Source organism: Hyaena hyaena, unplaced genomic scaffold (assembly GCF_003009895.1).
Source record: "Hyaena hyaena isolate Hyena2069 unplaced genomic scaffold, ASM300989v1 scaffold_899, whole genome shotgun sequence".
NCBI classification, from domain to species: Eukaryota; Metazoa; Chordata; class Mammalia; order Carnivora; family Hyaenidae; genus Hyaena; species Hyaena hyaena.
In genome coordinates, this window is record NW_024081530.1 from 2,576 (window position 1) to 17,669 (window position 15,094).

The following is a 15,094-nucleotide window of genomic DNA, read 5'->3' on the forward strand; positions in this document are numbered from 1 at the left end:
CTGGTACTGCTGCAAATTTACTCATATTCCTTTCTCCAGCTACAAGGTATATGCATAAGGAGAACTGGTAGGCACTTTTTAAATCATATCTTTCTATATGACTGATGCCTACTTAATTTACAATTACATAACCTAAAAATGGCATAAAATAGTCTTGAGAGAGGCAACGAATTTCTGACTCATGGTAACTTTTTATGATGTGGGACTATGGTTTATAACTTGAACTATAAACAAAAATGTCATGTTCCATCTCCATTTTATACTCCTACAGTATGAATGTCCTTTTATTATAAACTTGGAAGTTATAATATTAACATACACTCCTCAAAATGATTTAAGTTTTTATAAAAAGATCACGTTGTAGGGGCAGCTGGGTGGCTCAGTCGGTGCAGCATCTGACTGATTTGATTCCAGCTCAGGTCATGAACCCAGGGTCATGGGATCAAGCCCTGTGTTGGGCTCTGCACTGAACATGGAGCCTACTTAAGATATTCTCTCTCTCTCTCCCCCTCTTCCCCACCCTCTGTCCCTTTCTCCCTCTCACATGCTCTCTCTCTCTAAAAGAAAAATTAAAAACAATTAAAAAAAGATAGCATTGTGTAGAAAAAGCACTGGTTAAGAAATTATGCAGTATCAGTTTTGTCATATCTTGATTTGTTTTCTTGATCAAGTCCCTAAACATGTCGTTATAATGAGGCTTTATAATTGGTAAAATCCTTTTAAATTTTATGAAATTTTTGATTATACAATTCATACATTGTGTTTTTCTCTTTTACTATAATAACAAATGCTAATTAAGTTTATACAACACACACACACACAGCCACGTATTAATGCTTACCTTTTAAAGTGCTTGGCGATTTTTTTTTTTTTGGTCTATAGAGACTAATGTAGAACACTTGACATATAATGTTGGAAGAGAAAAAGTAATTGATGAAATCAAGACGCAACATAAAAGTCACCCTGGTAAGAAATTTTTTTCAAGTCTAATATTTATGATTTATGTCTTTTTGGGGATTTTATTAAGTATGGATCTTTAATGACAACAGTAACTATATATTATTTCATGGGTAAAAATCTTCATGAATTCCCTCGTATAATTAATTAAACTCTAGTGTTTGATATCAGTGGAAAATCAGCTAGATATTATTAATTTTAAAACTCGTTCATTTAGAAAGTAAGCCATAATATCCAGTGCTCTAATGACCTTAGAATATACTTGGTGTAGTATTTCTCACTGCTATTCTATTCACTTTCCTTTTGGAAAGGAAAATTGCCTTAACCTGGAAAAATCAGTAAAGACTAGTTGATGAGTGTTATAAGAGCATTATAACAGTTATTTCATTGGTTACCAATTCTCTGTATATAATTAAGTTGTCATGTGAACTTACATCTCTTTTAGAGTAGTTGTCTACACTACTGCTTCTAATCTGGAGTAACATTGTTAGATACATTTCTCTTTGGTGCAAGAAATATTGTAGTCATGACTTTTTGCAGAAATGATCCTGAAATCTAGTATTTGGAAATAGTTGAATCTCAAATACAAGCACCAAAATATGTGCTCTTGGTGAAATTTAAGATTAAGGCAAGATTTCTGAAACTTTGCTTTTGAATGCTTTATTTCATTATATCACACATTTATTTCTGAAAAAAAAAAGAGTTAAAAGTAATTAAATATCTTCTCGCACTCAGAATATTGCCTTTAATTTTGTTGATTGTTTTCTTCACTGTGCAGAAGCTTTTATTTTGAGATAGTTGCAATAGTTTATTTTTGATCTCCCTTGCCTCAGAAGATATATCTAGAAAACTGTTGCCTCAGCCAATGTCAGGGACATTACTTCCTGAGCTCTCTTCTAGGATGTTTATGGTTTCAGGCCTCACATTTAAGTCTTTAATTCGTTTTGAGTTCCATTTGCTATGAGATGGATGGAGCTAGAAAGTATAATGCTAAATGAAAAAAGTCAGAGAAAGACACCACTCATATGTGGAATTTAAGAAACAAAACTAATGAGCAATGGGAAAAAGGAGAAAGAGAAAGACAAACCAAGAAATAGACTCTTAACAATAGGGAACAAACTGATGATTACCAGAGGGCAGGTAGGTGGGGGATGGGTGAAATAAATGATGGGGATCAATGAGGGCACTTGTGATGAGCACCGGGTGATATATGGAATTGTTGAATCACTATATTGTACACATGAAACTAATATAACATTATATGGAAACTAACTGGAATTAAAATAAAATTTAACAATGAAACAAATTTTTTAATGTTTTATTTTTATTTTTGAGAGAGAGAGAGAGCGATAACTCATGAATGGGGGAAGAGCAGAGAGAAGGGTGGGGACAGAAGATTCAAAGCAGGCTCTTCATTGGCATGTAGCTCAGTGGTAAAGCATTTGACTGCAAAGCAGGCTCTTCACTGACAGCAGCAAGCCCACTCAATGCAGGGCTCAAACTCATGAACCTGAGATCATGACCTGAGCAGAAGCTGGATGCACAACCTACTGAGCCACCCAGGTGCCCCACAAATAAAAATTATTTACTCCAACAGCTTATGACTAAGCCATTATAAAAATAAAATTGTTTGAATCAAGCAATTAAATTTGTTTGTGTTTCACTCTAGCAAATTTGATAAAGTATGAAGAGTCATTTTCCTATGTCTCTAATTTTCAGACTATTTTTGTTTTGGTACTTTCAATTACTGTTTGCTTTAATGTTCCTTATTATTTGGCGTCCTCATCAATTTTAAATAATAACCCTTGGCATGGCAATGAGGTACTCTTATCTACATTTAGTCAATTCAAAATATCATATCCTTTAAGATCAAAATTTATTTAGTTAATTAACCTATGCTTATTTACTAATTGTGAATTTATAATTAAATGTTCTAAACAAAATTTGGAAGAAATTGCTAAGACAAAAGGAGTTAAAACAAGACTATAGCTCAAATATAGGAATGAATATTTATGTTTAAGATAAATGAATGTGAATTAAAGGTCAAGATTAAGAAAGATGTTATCTAAGAATATAGAACAAAAAAGGGAGAGAAAAATTTAAAAGTAGTTTATAGAAATTGGAAGGATAGACAAGTAACCACTCAAATATGAAAAGAAGAGATCCCTAGTTAGCTGAGTCAGTTAAGGGTCTGACTCTTGATTTTGGGTCAGGTCATGATCTCAGGGTCATGAGATCCAGCCCCGTGTAGGAGTCTGCATGGGATTCTCTCTCTCCCTCTCTCTGCACTTCCCCGCCTTTTCTCTCTCCTTGTCTCTCTCTTTCAAAATAAGTAAATAAGCATTTAAAAATATGAAAATAAAAATTACAAATGCAATAATAAAGACCAAAACATGGAGACTAGGGAGTGGTATGAAAATATTCATAATGTCTTCGTGAAATTCTTTTTCATTTTATTTTAGTTGCACATTTATTAAGAAACAGGTATATGTCTACACAAGATCAAGAAAATATTTTTACCAGTCACATTGCACCACATAAATCCTCGACAAATAAGACCCATTTTTCATCCTTTAACAATCAATGTAGAAGATATAACAATGTAAAATAACTAATTACCTAAAATACTTTTTGTAGCATGATTTTTTACTTTTTATGAAGTATTTTAAGCATTCAGAAACTATGTAACACTAATATTTAAAAAATATCATGTCATTCTAATGGCTCCTACTCTTTGTTATTATAATCCCATTCCCTTCTTTCTCAGCTCTTACCTCTGCCATCATAAGCCGTATATAGTAATGACGTTCTGTACAAGTACTTTCCAAAATACTTGGTTGTATACTTCCTTTTATAGTGAAATTGTCCACCTTGTGTTCTCCTCCACCTCCCACATTATTCCAGTCAATCAACTTTATAAAAATATGTATACCACACACACACACACACACACACACACACAATTTTTAGCAGAGATCTGCAAGTTATATGCTTTCACTTCTATTTTGTTTGTTTTCATGAGTATCTTTTATGCCTTCTCAGCAATAGTTTTTAAAAAATTTTTTCTTTAATATTTATTTATTTTTGAGAGAGAAAGAGAGACAGACTGAGAGTGGGGAAGGGACAGAGAGAGATGGAGACACAGAATATGAAGCAAACTCCAGGCTCTGAGCTGTTAGCCCATAGCCTGATGCAGGGTTTGAACTCACAAAGCGTGAGATTATGACCTGAGCCAAAGTCCACTGCTTAACTGATTAAGACACCCAGGTGCTCCTGAGCAAAAGTTTTTAAAATTCATTTTTAAAATCTAGCATTTTAGTTAGAATTAGATCATTAGAATAGCTAGTCTTCTGTACCACTTGCATCCAAAATTATATTCAATACTTAATACCAAGATGTACCAAAATATTTAAACAATCTATTCTTGATATTTTCATGAAAATGAAATGAAGAATAAACATAAATTTGACAGTATGGAGCCATTACCCTAGCATGCATTAAGGTTTTTTTCTTTAGTGACTTAGTCCTTCCCAGCTTTTACTCATATTTGACAAATGTTAATGACTAGTTTGGAATTGTCAATAGTATTTTATTTTCTCAATTACAACCTCTTTCTAAGCCTCTCAGCCTGTGGTTTCAGTTTACTTTAGCCAATGATTAAATAGTATGAGGCTTATAATTATTTGTTTAAATGAAAATGTTCTGCAATTAGCACATGTTGCTTTTAAAATCAGTAGGATCAATGGGCACCTGGGTGACTCAGTTGGTTAACCATCCAACTTCAGCTGTAGTCATGATACCATAGTTCGTGGGTTCAAGCCCCATATCAGGTTCTGTGTTGATAGTGCAGAATCTGGAGCCTGCTTCAGTTTCTGTGTCTCCCTTTCTTTCTCTGCCCCTCCCCTGCTCATGCTCTGTTTCTCTCTCTCTCTCTCTCAAAAAGTAAATAAAAACAGTTTTATTTATTAAAAATAAAAGCAGGGGGATTGTTAAAAAATCGAATAAACATTAACTGAATTGGTGATTGGGAACCAGTGGTTATGTGTACAGCTCTGATTGTCAGAGATATCCTTATGAATGCATCCTTCTAAATGTAGATTACATGTCAAATACAAAAATGAACATTCTGGTCAAAACTAAAACAGCATTCATATAAAGGACAAAATTAAGGAAGATGCTGAGAATAAGAAACGCTGTCCTTCAGACAAAAAACTGTATGTGCCACCCTCTATATCAGGTAAAAAATAGCGAGGGCTGTGCTGCTAATTATTCTAATTTACCTAGGCTAAAGAAGATCTTTTGTATATGTACATTTGCAGATACTAAAAGCCCTACTGTATTAAAATGTTATGAGAGAAAAAACGTTCTCAATGAGCAGGGAGAAAGCTTTCTAGAAAGGACTTTGACATAATTGAGTATATCAGAGAACTAAAAACAATAAGTAAGATTTCCTGTAAAATATTGGCAAGAGAGTAGGAGTATCACAGTGATGACATCAATATTGTAGGAGTTACACTTTGTTACCATCTCCCCTCCCCGCCCCATTCAAAGAAAATCAATTTGATGATCATCCACAGATGAGAGAGGCTTTGTTAAGTCTAGGAGTCCATGGAAGAAGTTCCAACACACTGTTGGAGCAACAACAAAATCTGAGATTGAGTACATTGTGGAGGGCAAAAGAACAGTTTGACTTTACTGCACCACTCCTTCAGGACAGGCATATGTCAGTGTCAAGAGAGCCCTTTTCATCCTGAGATTTCTCCCATTGGAAAGTGAGAGCATGTGAGCAAAGTACCCAGCTTCTTTGACAGTATGCAGGATTCTGTCAAAAAGACCCATTTCTCTCTTTTCTTATCCAGAGAACTGACTCATAAGCTGTATGACCGTAGGACATAAAGTGGCTAAGACAACAGCAGCCAAGGCTCAGAACTGAATGTATAAAAGGGAAGTGACTGCTAAGTGTGTAAGGACTCCATCAGGAGCCTGCACATCAGCTGCTGAAGATCCCTCACCTGTGGATCCCCCAAAACTGACCCACAGGCACCTCCAGCACTTCATGCATCTCACTCACACAAACTCCACCCTGTGGCTGGCTCCCTGTGCATGCACCCAACTGCAACAAGAGTGAGCTTTCACAGACAGTGGACACCCACAGAAAGCAGACCTGGAAGAAACCATAAAGTTGCCATAAGGAAAACAAAAAGGAGGCTTTGAGCAACGAGCCTGTCTTTATAGCACAGAAACAAGGCTTAAGAATCCTCCCAGAAAAGAGAGCAAAATGTGTGGAACAGGCATACCTGTAGAAATGGTCTGAAAAAATTTCAGAATCCCTAACAGGGCTGACAAGGGATTTCTCTCTCTGGAAGCCAGTCAATAAACCTGGAGGAGGTGACTACTTTTTAAAATGCAATGACAGGGGCGCCTGGGTGGCTGTCAGTTAAGTGTCCAACTTTGGCTCAGGTCATGATCTCACGGTCCGAGGGTTCGAGCCCTGCGTCTGGCTCTGTGCTGACAGCTAGCTCAGAGCCTGAAGCCTGTCTTCGGATTCTGTGTCTCCCTCTCTCTGACCCTGCCCTGCTCGTGCTGTCTCTCTCTCACTCTCTCTCTCAGAAATAAAAAAACATTTAAAAAAATGTAAAAAACAACAACTTTTCACCACAAGGAACAACAAAAGAAGAAAACAGACACTAAGCCCAAAGTTAGCAAAAATAAAGAAAAATTTTTAAATAATAAATAATAAATATAAATTAATAAACTGATGATAGGAGGTTGTTTTTTGAAAAGGTAAATACAGTTGACAATACTTTAGCTAGACTAAATATTTTTTTCTACAAAAAAGGAAAGACTCAAAAGTCAGAATTGAAAGAGTAGACATTAAAATGATACACTATAGATTCGAAGATTATGAGATAGAATGAATAATTAGAAGCCAACAAACTAGATAACCTAGAAGAAATGTATAAATTCCTAGAAACATATCATCTACAAAGACTGAATTGTAAAGAAATAGAAAATCTGAACAGACCAATGATAAGGTTATTGAATCAGTAACCAGAAACCACCCATCAAACAAAAGTCCACACCTAGATAATTTCACTGGTAAATTCTACCAAACATTTAAAGAATACTTAATGCCAATCTTTCTCAAACACTTCCCAAAAATTGAAGAGAAATAAATTCTATCAAGCTCATTTTACAAGGCTAGCAGTACCCTCTTACCAAAGGACACTACAAGAAAACTATTAGCTTCATAAATAATATCCCCGATGAAAACTGATGCAAAAATTCTCAACAAAATTTCATCAAAACAAACTCAACAGCACACTAAAAGGATAATATTCTGTGACCAATTGGGATTTATCCATGAGATGCAAAGATGGATCTACATATATAAATCATTATATGTGATACACCACATTAACAAAATGAAGTAAAATCATATGGTCACCTCAATAGATTCAGAAAAGATATTTGACAAAACCTAACATCTTTTCATGATAAACTCTCAATAAACTTGGTATAGAAGGAACATATCTCAACATAATAAAGATCATTTATGACAAGTACACAGGTGAAAGATTGAAAGGTTTTCAGCTAAGATCAGGAAAAGGGTGCCCATTCTCATCATTCCTATTCAACTTAGTACTGGAAATCTTAGAGCAGTTAAGCAATAAAAAGAAATGAAAGGCATCCAAATTAGAAAAAATGAAGTTTGCAAATGATATGATCTTATATAGAGAAAATCCTAAAGATTCTGCCATAAAACTGTTAGGACTGATAAATGAAGGCAGTAAAGTCAAAGGATACAAAATCAAAATACAGAAATCAAATGAGTTTCTATGCACTAAAAATGAAATATCTGAAATAGAAATAAGGAAAACAGTCTCATTTACAGTAACATCAAAACAATCGAATAAATATTCAGAATACTTTATTCAAAACATTATTTATTCTGAATAAATTTAAACAAGATTGATAATAATTTAATCATAAGAACTATAACATTTTGATGAAAGTAATTGAAGATGTACAAATAAATGAAATGATATCCTAGGTTTATGGATTGGAAGTTAATGTTTTTAAAATGTTGATACTATCCGAAAAGCCATCTATAGATTCAATGCAGTCTCTATTAACATTTCAATGGAATTTTCCCCAAAATAGAAAAAAAAAAAACAATCTTAAAGTTTGTTTGGAACCACAAAAGACCCTGAAGAGCCAAAACAATCCTGAGACAGAACAAAGCTGGAGGCATTACTTTCCTTATTTCAAATTATATTACAAAGGTATAATAATCAAAACAGGATAGTACTGACATAAAAACAGACCATACATCAATAGAACAGAATCAAGAGCCTGAATAAATCCTCATATATATTGACAATATTTGACAAGGGAGCTAAGAATACTTAATGGGAAACAATAGTCTCTTCAATGAATAATGTTGGAAAATTGGTTATCAATATGCAAGAATAAAACAACCATATTTTTTATCAGTAACAAAAATTAATTTGAAACAGATTAAAGATTTATGTGGGATCTGAAAAAAAAAAAAATGAAACCTCAATGCCCCTGGAAGAAAACAGATAAAAAGTTCCTTGACATATACCTCAGAAATGATATTTTGAACATTACACCAATAAACAAGGCAAAAACAGGTGGGACATCAAACTAAAAAGCTTCTGCTCAGTAAAAGAAACCATCAACAAAATGAAAAGGCAACCTACAGAATGCAAGAAAATATTTAAAACCATCTATCTGATAATAACTTAATATTCAAAGTACATAAGAAACTCTTACAACTCAGCAGCAAAAAAAGGAGTAGGAGGGGCAGGGGGAGTAGAAGGAAAAACCCTAAAACTAAACAATGCTATTATAAATGGTCAGAGGATGTAAATAGACATTTTTCAAAGAAAACATACAAAGAAGCCAATGGGTTCATAAAAAAGTGCTCGACATCACTAATCAAGGAAATGCAGATCCAACCTACAATGAAATATCCTCTCACACCCATTAGAATGATTATCATCAAGAAGACAAATAATATAAAAATGTTGAGGTGTGGGGAAAGGGTAACACTTGCACGGTGTTGGTAGGATTGTAAGTTGGTGCAACCACTATGGAAAACGGTATAGATGTTCCTCCAGAAATTAAATAGAACTACCATGTGATCCAGTGATTTCACTCTTTCAAATTGATCTCTGCACTCCTATATTCATTGCAGCACTATTCACAATAGCTGAGACAACCTAAATGTCCACAGATAGATAAAGAAATAAAGGCAATTTGATATAAAATATACAGTGGAATATTATTCAGCTATATATAAAAAAAAGAAGGAAATCCTGGACCACCTGGGTGACTCAGTTAAGCATCCCACTCTTCATTCAAGTTCAGGTCATGATCTCAAGGTTTGTGAGACGGAGCCCTGCATCAGGAATAAACTTTCAAAATAAATAAATAAACATTAAAAACAGAAAGGAAGGAAATCTTGCCATTTGTCATGTTATGGATGGAGCTTGAGATCATTATATAAAATGAAATAAGTGTGGCATCTGTATGCTCTCATTCATGTGTAGAATATAAAAAATCTGAATTCATAGAAGCAGAGAATGGAAAGATGGTTGCTAGGTGCTGAGGGGTGGAGGAAATGAGGAGATTTGGGCCAAAGGGTACAAACTTCCAGTTAGAAGAAGAATAAACTCTGGAATCTAATGTATAGTGTGATGACTGTAGTGAAAAGATTATATTATATACTTGAAAGTTGCTAGGAGAATAGATCTTCAATATTCTTAGCACAAAATAAAAAGTAGTTATGTGAAGTGATGTAGGTTTTAACTAATCCTATTGTAATCCTTTCATAATATATACATGTATCAAATCATCACATTGTATACCTTAAATTTACACAATGCTATATGTCAATTATATCTCAATAAAGCTGGATAAAATAAAATGAAAATGTGGCATAGACATACAATGGAATGTTATTCAGTATTGGAAAAGTAGGAAATCCTTCCATATGCAACAACATGGATGAACCTGAAGACATTAACGCTAAGTCTAAGCCACAGGGCAAATACTAAATAATTCCATTTATATTAATATAAAAGAGATAAAGGAGATTAAAAGTACACTTATCATGATGAGCACTCAGTAATGTATAGAACTGTTGCATCATATTGTATGCCTGAAACTAATATTACATTATGTTAATTATACTTCAATAAAAAATTAAAATAAAAATAAATTTTAAAATAAATATTTAAAAGTATCAAACTCACAGAAGCAGAGAATGAATGATGGCTTCCAGGGGCTAGGGTAGGAAGAAATGAGTAGTTGTTCAATATGTATAATGTTACAGTTATACTAGATGAATAAGTTCTAGAGATCTTCTGTACCACATTGTGCCTATAGTTAACAATATAGTGTTGTATATTTAAAAATCATTAAGGGGGGTAGTATTTGTGCTAAATGATCTTACCATAAAAGGAAAAAGGAAACTTGAGAAGTCTTTTGGAGGTGATGGGTATGTTTAACACCTTGATTGTGGTTTCAGTGTTGCAGGTGTACACATATGTCTAAACTTATCAAAATGTATATACATTAAACATGTGCATTTTTTGTACAGAAGTATACCTCAATGAGATTGAAAACAGGAAGAGGCTATCAAGGAACACAGAATAATAACAAGGAAGAGAAAATGATCAAATAGTTTATACAAGCTAGAGCAATAAACAAGTGGCCACTTAATAAAATGTGGGAAGGAAACATTACAAATATACAAATAAGGACTAGTACATGGTGTTTGGAGAGTAGTGTATGAATATTCATAGTCTTCATGTAATCTTTAAAAATTTTTATTTCAGGTATGAGTTCATTTGAAGACAAAAATACGTTTCCACATCATCAAGATTCACTTATGAAGAACACCACAATGAGTAAATTCCCAATAAAAGTGATCAATTTATCACCCTTTGGCAACCTAGGTAAAAAAAAAAAAAAAAAAAAAAAAGATATGTGTATGTGTGTGTGTGTGTGTATAAAATAAGTATATATTTAATTATAGTAGTTTATAATATATATATAGTTTTGTAGTATGACTTTTCATTTTACTTATTTTGCATTTTACATATTTTTGGTAAATCCTTGCAAGTCAGATAATGAAATGGCTTTAACTTATGCTTTTTCTAGTAGTATAATGTTTTGTAGTATAGGATTTTTTATTTAATCACTCTTTTATAAAAGGGACTTAATTTTTTTAGCTTTTCACCACTGGTATATGTGTCCATGAACATAGGGATTCTTATATATTGTGCTTATATTTCTTGGGGAAGAGTCTCAAGACTTCTAATCTTAAAAGAAACTTCCAGATTGCTTTCCTAAAAGGTTATTAAAATTAACATTTTCTCCAGAAATCGTGGAGAAAAAATCCTTTTCTCTGCATAACCATCAATCGTATACGTGGGTGTTTTGTTTGTTTCATTTCTGCCCATCTGAGTTATTAAATCCTATTTAAACCTTATTTTAATTCTGTCCATATTTGTTAGTGTTTTGTTTTTGTTTTTGTTTTTGTTTACTGCATAACTACTCCAAAACTATTTAGCTTAAAATAATAACTCAGGATTCAGAGTTCATGATTTGGGAGTTAGCAATGTAGACTATTTTGGGCTGGGCTATCTTGTTATCTTTGGTCATCTTATAATCAGTAGCTTCACTCACATGTCTAAGAAATTGGCTTGCTGTTCTTTGGGAAAACAGGATATATAATTGGGATTCGTCAAGAGATAAAAACCTCACAAGTTGTTTGAAAAAAAAGAGCAAAAATGTAAAAACTCATTAACTAAGTATAAAGTTGTTAACTAGTTAACTGAAAGTGTAAAAGAATTCTAAGATAACATGGAAGCAATGTGAGGAAGAAGTTGCCACTCCTACAGCTGATGAAGGCATATGAGTAGAAAATACAGCTTGACTGGTGCTGATATGTCTGATTTTTCAGGAGAGGTCTCAGACATGCTTCTGAAGAGGGGATGTTGCTATTGTCTCAGCTGTTGAAGATTTAAATAAAACTGGTTTTGCAAATATTGGGAAAAATACAAATCATTTATGTTGCAAAAAGAACTTCTGCTTCTAGGTTAAAGAAACATGCTGGGATGAAGTTCACAGACACAGAAAGGAGACAGGAAGCTCTCAGGAAGCCCATTGGTAGCCAACCTTGTTACTCCTCCAAACTTGCAGTCTCTCTAGGGCATGCCCTATTTGCATTGCCCTAATGTTGAGTTACCTAGCAAAACAAAAATGTGGTTATCAGAGTCCTGGATCCAGTACCATAAAGCAGACTACAGAAGGATGGTTTGGATGCTAAGAGAAAACAAACTTTTCAAGTGACACAGGAGGTGACTTGGCTCCTTGTCTCTCATCATCTAGCTAGTAGATTAAGACTCTTCATGGGGTGCCTGGGTGGCTTAGTTGGTTAAGCGTCCGACTTTCGCTTAGGTCATGATCTCACGGTTCGTGGGTTCGGGCCCCGCGTCAGGCTCTGTGCTGACTGCCAGCTCAGAGCCTGGAGCCTATTTCAGTCTGTGACTCCCTCTCTCTCTGACCCTCCCCTGCTCACGCTGTCTCTCTCTCTGTCTCCTAGAAATAAGTAAACATTAAAAAAAAAAAAAAAGACTCTTCGTGTTGTAACCTCAGGTTCTAAGAGTGGAATGTGAGAAAGCCCAATGTACAAGCAATTTTGAAGTCTTTGTTTGCATTTGTTATCTTTTGTTCCATTTACTAAAGTTATATAGCCATCCCATATGGGAGGATATGAATACCGGTAGTCAAGAACACATTGGGGCCATTATTGAAACCAGTCCATCATAGTGTGTCCTCTGGTTGCAAATATTCTTAATACTCGTCCCACGCAAAGTACATGTGCTCTTCCTGAAACCCTACAAATTTATATTAAAATTTTGCACTTGGGCCAAAGATCACACTTCTGTGATCTATAATCATTTTCAGAGGCAGCTCCTCTGATGTGACTTCCTGCAAAACACACACACACACACACACACACACACACACTACACAATAGAGTAACAAGGCAGGAATAGGCCCCTCAGTAGCCAGTCCCCTACAAAAAAATGGCAAAATAAAAAAAAAATGCATATAGCAGTGAATGATCCATACAGCATACAGTTATCTTTTTCATCATTCAATTATATTATATTTTAATTATATTATAATTTTCTCAATAAAACCATCCATGGAAAAAAGAAATTGGGAGATCCTAGGATGAAATGCAGACTGGGACATACAGAACATACAAATATATGACAATTGATGTCAGCATCATGATAGCATAGCATGTCCCTTCTTTTGTGCTCCCATTCTCAGCAACAAAAATTTGGCACCCATCCATGAACAAAAGTGCAATTGTAGAAGTTGTGGGATCTAGCATCATACACCAAGGGACCTGGATAAACCTTGTCCACCTGTGCATCTGGTAATAGGCAGAAAACCTCCATCTTGGCTGTGGACTTTGAGGTAGCTCATGAATGGTTCCAACCCCTCCTGGCCACAGTCAGGGAGCATCTGGAGAACACTGACTTGCCCAGTCACCCACAGACAAGAGAGCTTTGTGGAAGTCCTGGTTTCCAGATAAGAAATTCCACTACTTTGTTGGAGCAAAAAATAAGAGTTTGGACGCATTGGATTGGATAAGAAGAAGAGTTTGCCTTTGCCTGCATCACATGCCCCCCAAGGTGATACAGTTAAGGTCAAATGAGACTTTTTCATCCCACAATTTCTCCCACGGTGAGGAAAGGGAGAGTAGGTGAGTGGGTACCAGTCTTCCCTAGATGTGCAGGACACCACCAAAGCATCCAGAGTACTAAATTGTGGGATGAGAAGAGATGAGAAGAGTGGCAGATATGATTCTCAGAGAGCATTAAAGAGATGTAGTTCTGTTGACTGTGTTGTGGACAACCGTCAGGAAACCCACCCATGAGATGCTGGGACAGCTTCACTTGCAGATCCCCCCAACTGGTTGCGGGCATCCCCATTGACAGGCTTATCTCAGCCACACTTCCCCCACCTCTGCAGCCAACTCCCTGTGCGTGCTCCTGAGAGTGCTTTGGTGGATAGCTAAGAGCACTTGTAGAAAGCAAGCCAGGTTCTGTGGGCTAGAGAAAAATCACAACTTGAGCTGTAGGGAAACAACATGACCTTAGGGAAAACAGAAACTGTTGGCGCTTGCCCTGGTGTGTTGCAAGACTCAGAGAAAATATACAAGTTTAAGAGTTCTGCCACAAGAGGGAGCAAGAAGTATGGATAAGGGTTATGCAGTTGAGATGGGAAAAAGCCTCTGGATTTCTAGCAGAGCTGATGAAAGGCAGTTTGCTTTTCCTTGACGGCAGTTAGGGCAGTTAGTAATCGGGGAGACGACTGCTACTTCAAATGTAAGAGACCAGCACAAAACTTCAAGGAATATGAAAAATCAAAGAAAAATGATACCACCAAAGGATTACAGTAATCTTCCACTACCAAACCCAAAGACACAGAGATCTAAAGTTTATCATATAAAGAATTCAAAGTAACAGTTTTATTATATATGTATATATAACATTAGAAATATATTGTACATATAAATTATGTACGTATATTACATATTATTTATTATATGTAATTATATATTATTTGTATATAATTATACATTATTTGTTATTACATATTATATTATTATATATTATTTCTATATAAAATATAATGTTTATATTGTATATAAAATATAATTATTTCATTCATATGAAATGTCCAGAAAAGGCAAATTGATAGGCACAAAAAGATTAGTGGTGCCCTGGAACCACTAATTATATATTATATATTATTTGTATATAAAATATAATGTGCATAAGCAAATTATATATATATAATGGAATACTATTCAGTTATTTAAAAAAAAGAAGGAAATCTTGCCATTGGTAATAACATGGATGGACCTTCAAGGAATTATGCTAAAGTGAAACAAGTCAGACAAAAGAAAATATGATCTCATGTGTGGAATTTAAAAAGGGGTTCAACTCATTGAAACAGAGTTGAATGGTAGTTACCAGAAGCTATAGGATGGGGAAATGAGATGTTGGTCAGAGTA

General features: G+C 34.7%; 1 protein-coding gene across 1 annotated transcript in view; it reads left to right on the top strand.

The window, feature by feature from the left end:
- Positions 1 to 882: 882 nt before the first annotated feature.
- Positions 883 to 15,094, top strand: part of LOC120222632 (coiled-coil domain-containing protein 7-like) — a gene marked incomplete at its 5' end in the record, with an annotated part of 32,318 nt that continues 18,106 nt past the window's right edge. The window contains 3 exons of the mRNA XM_039220530.1: positions 883 to 966; positions 3,420 to 3,542; positions 10,827 to 10,946. Coding sequence (XP_039076461.1) covers positions 883 to 966; positions 3,420 to 3,542; positions 10,827 to 10,946 — 327 coding nt within the window. The remainder of the gene's footprint in view (positions 967 to 3,419; positions 3,543 to 10,826; positions 10,947 to 15,094) is intronic.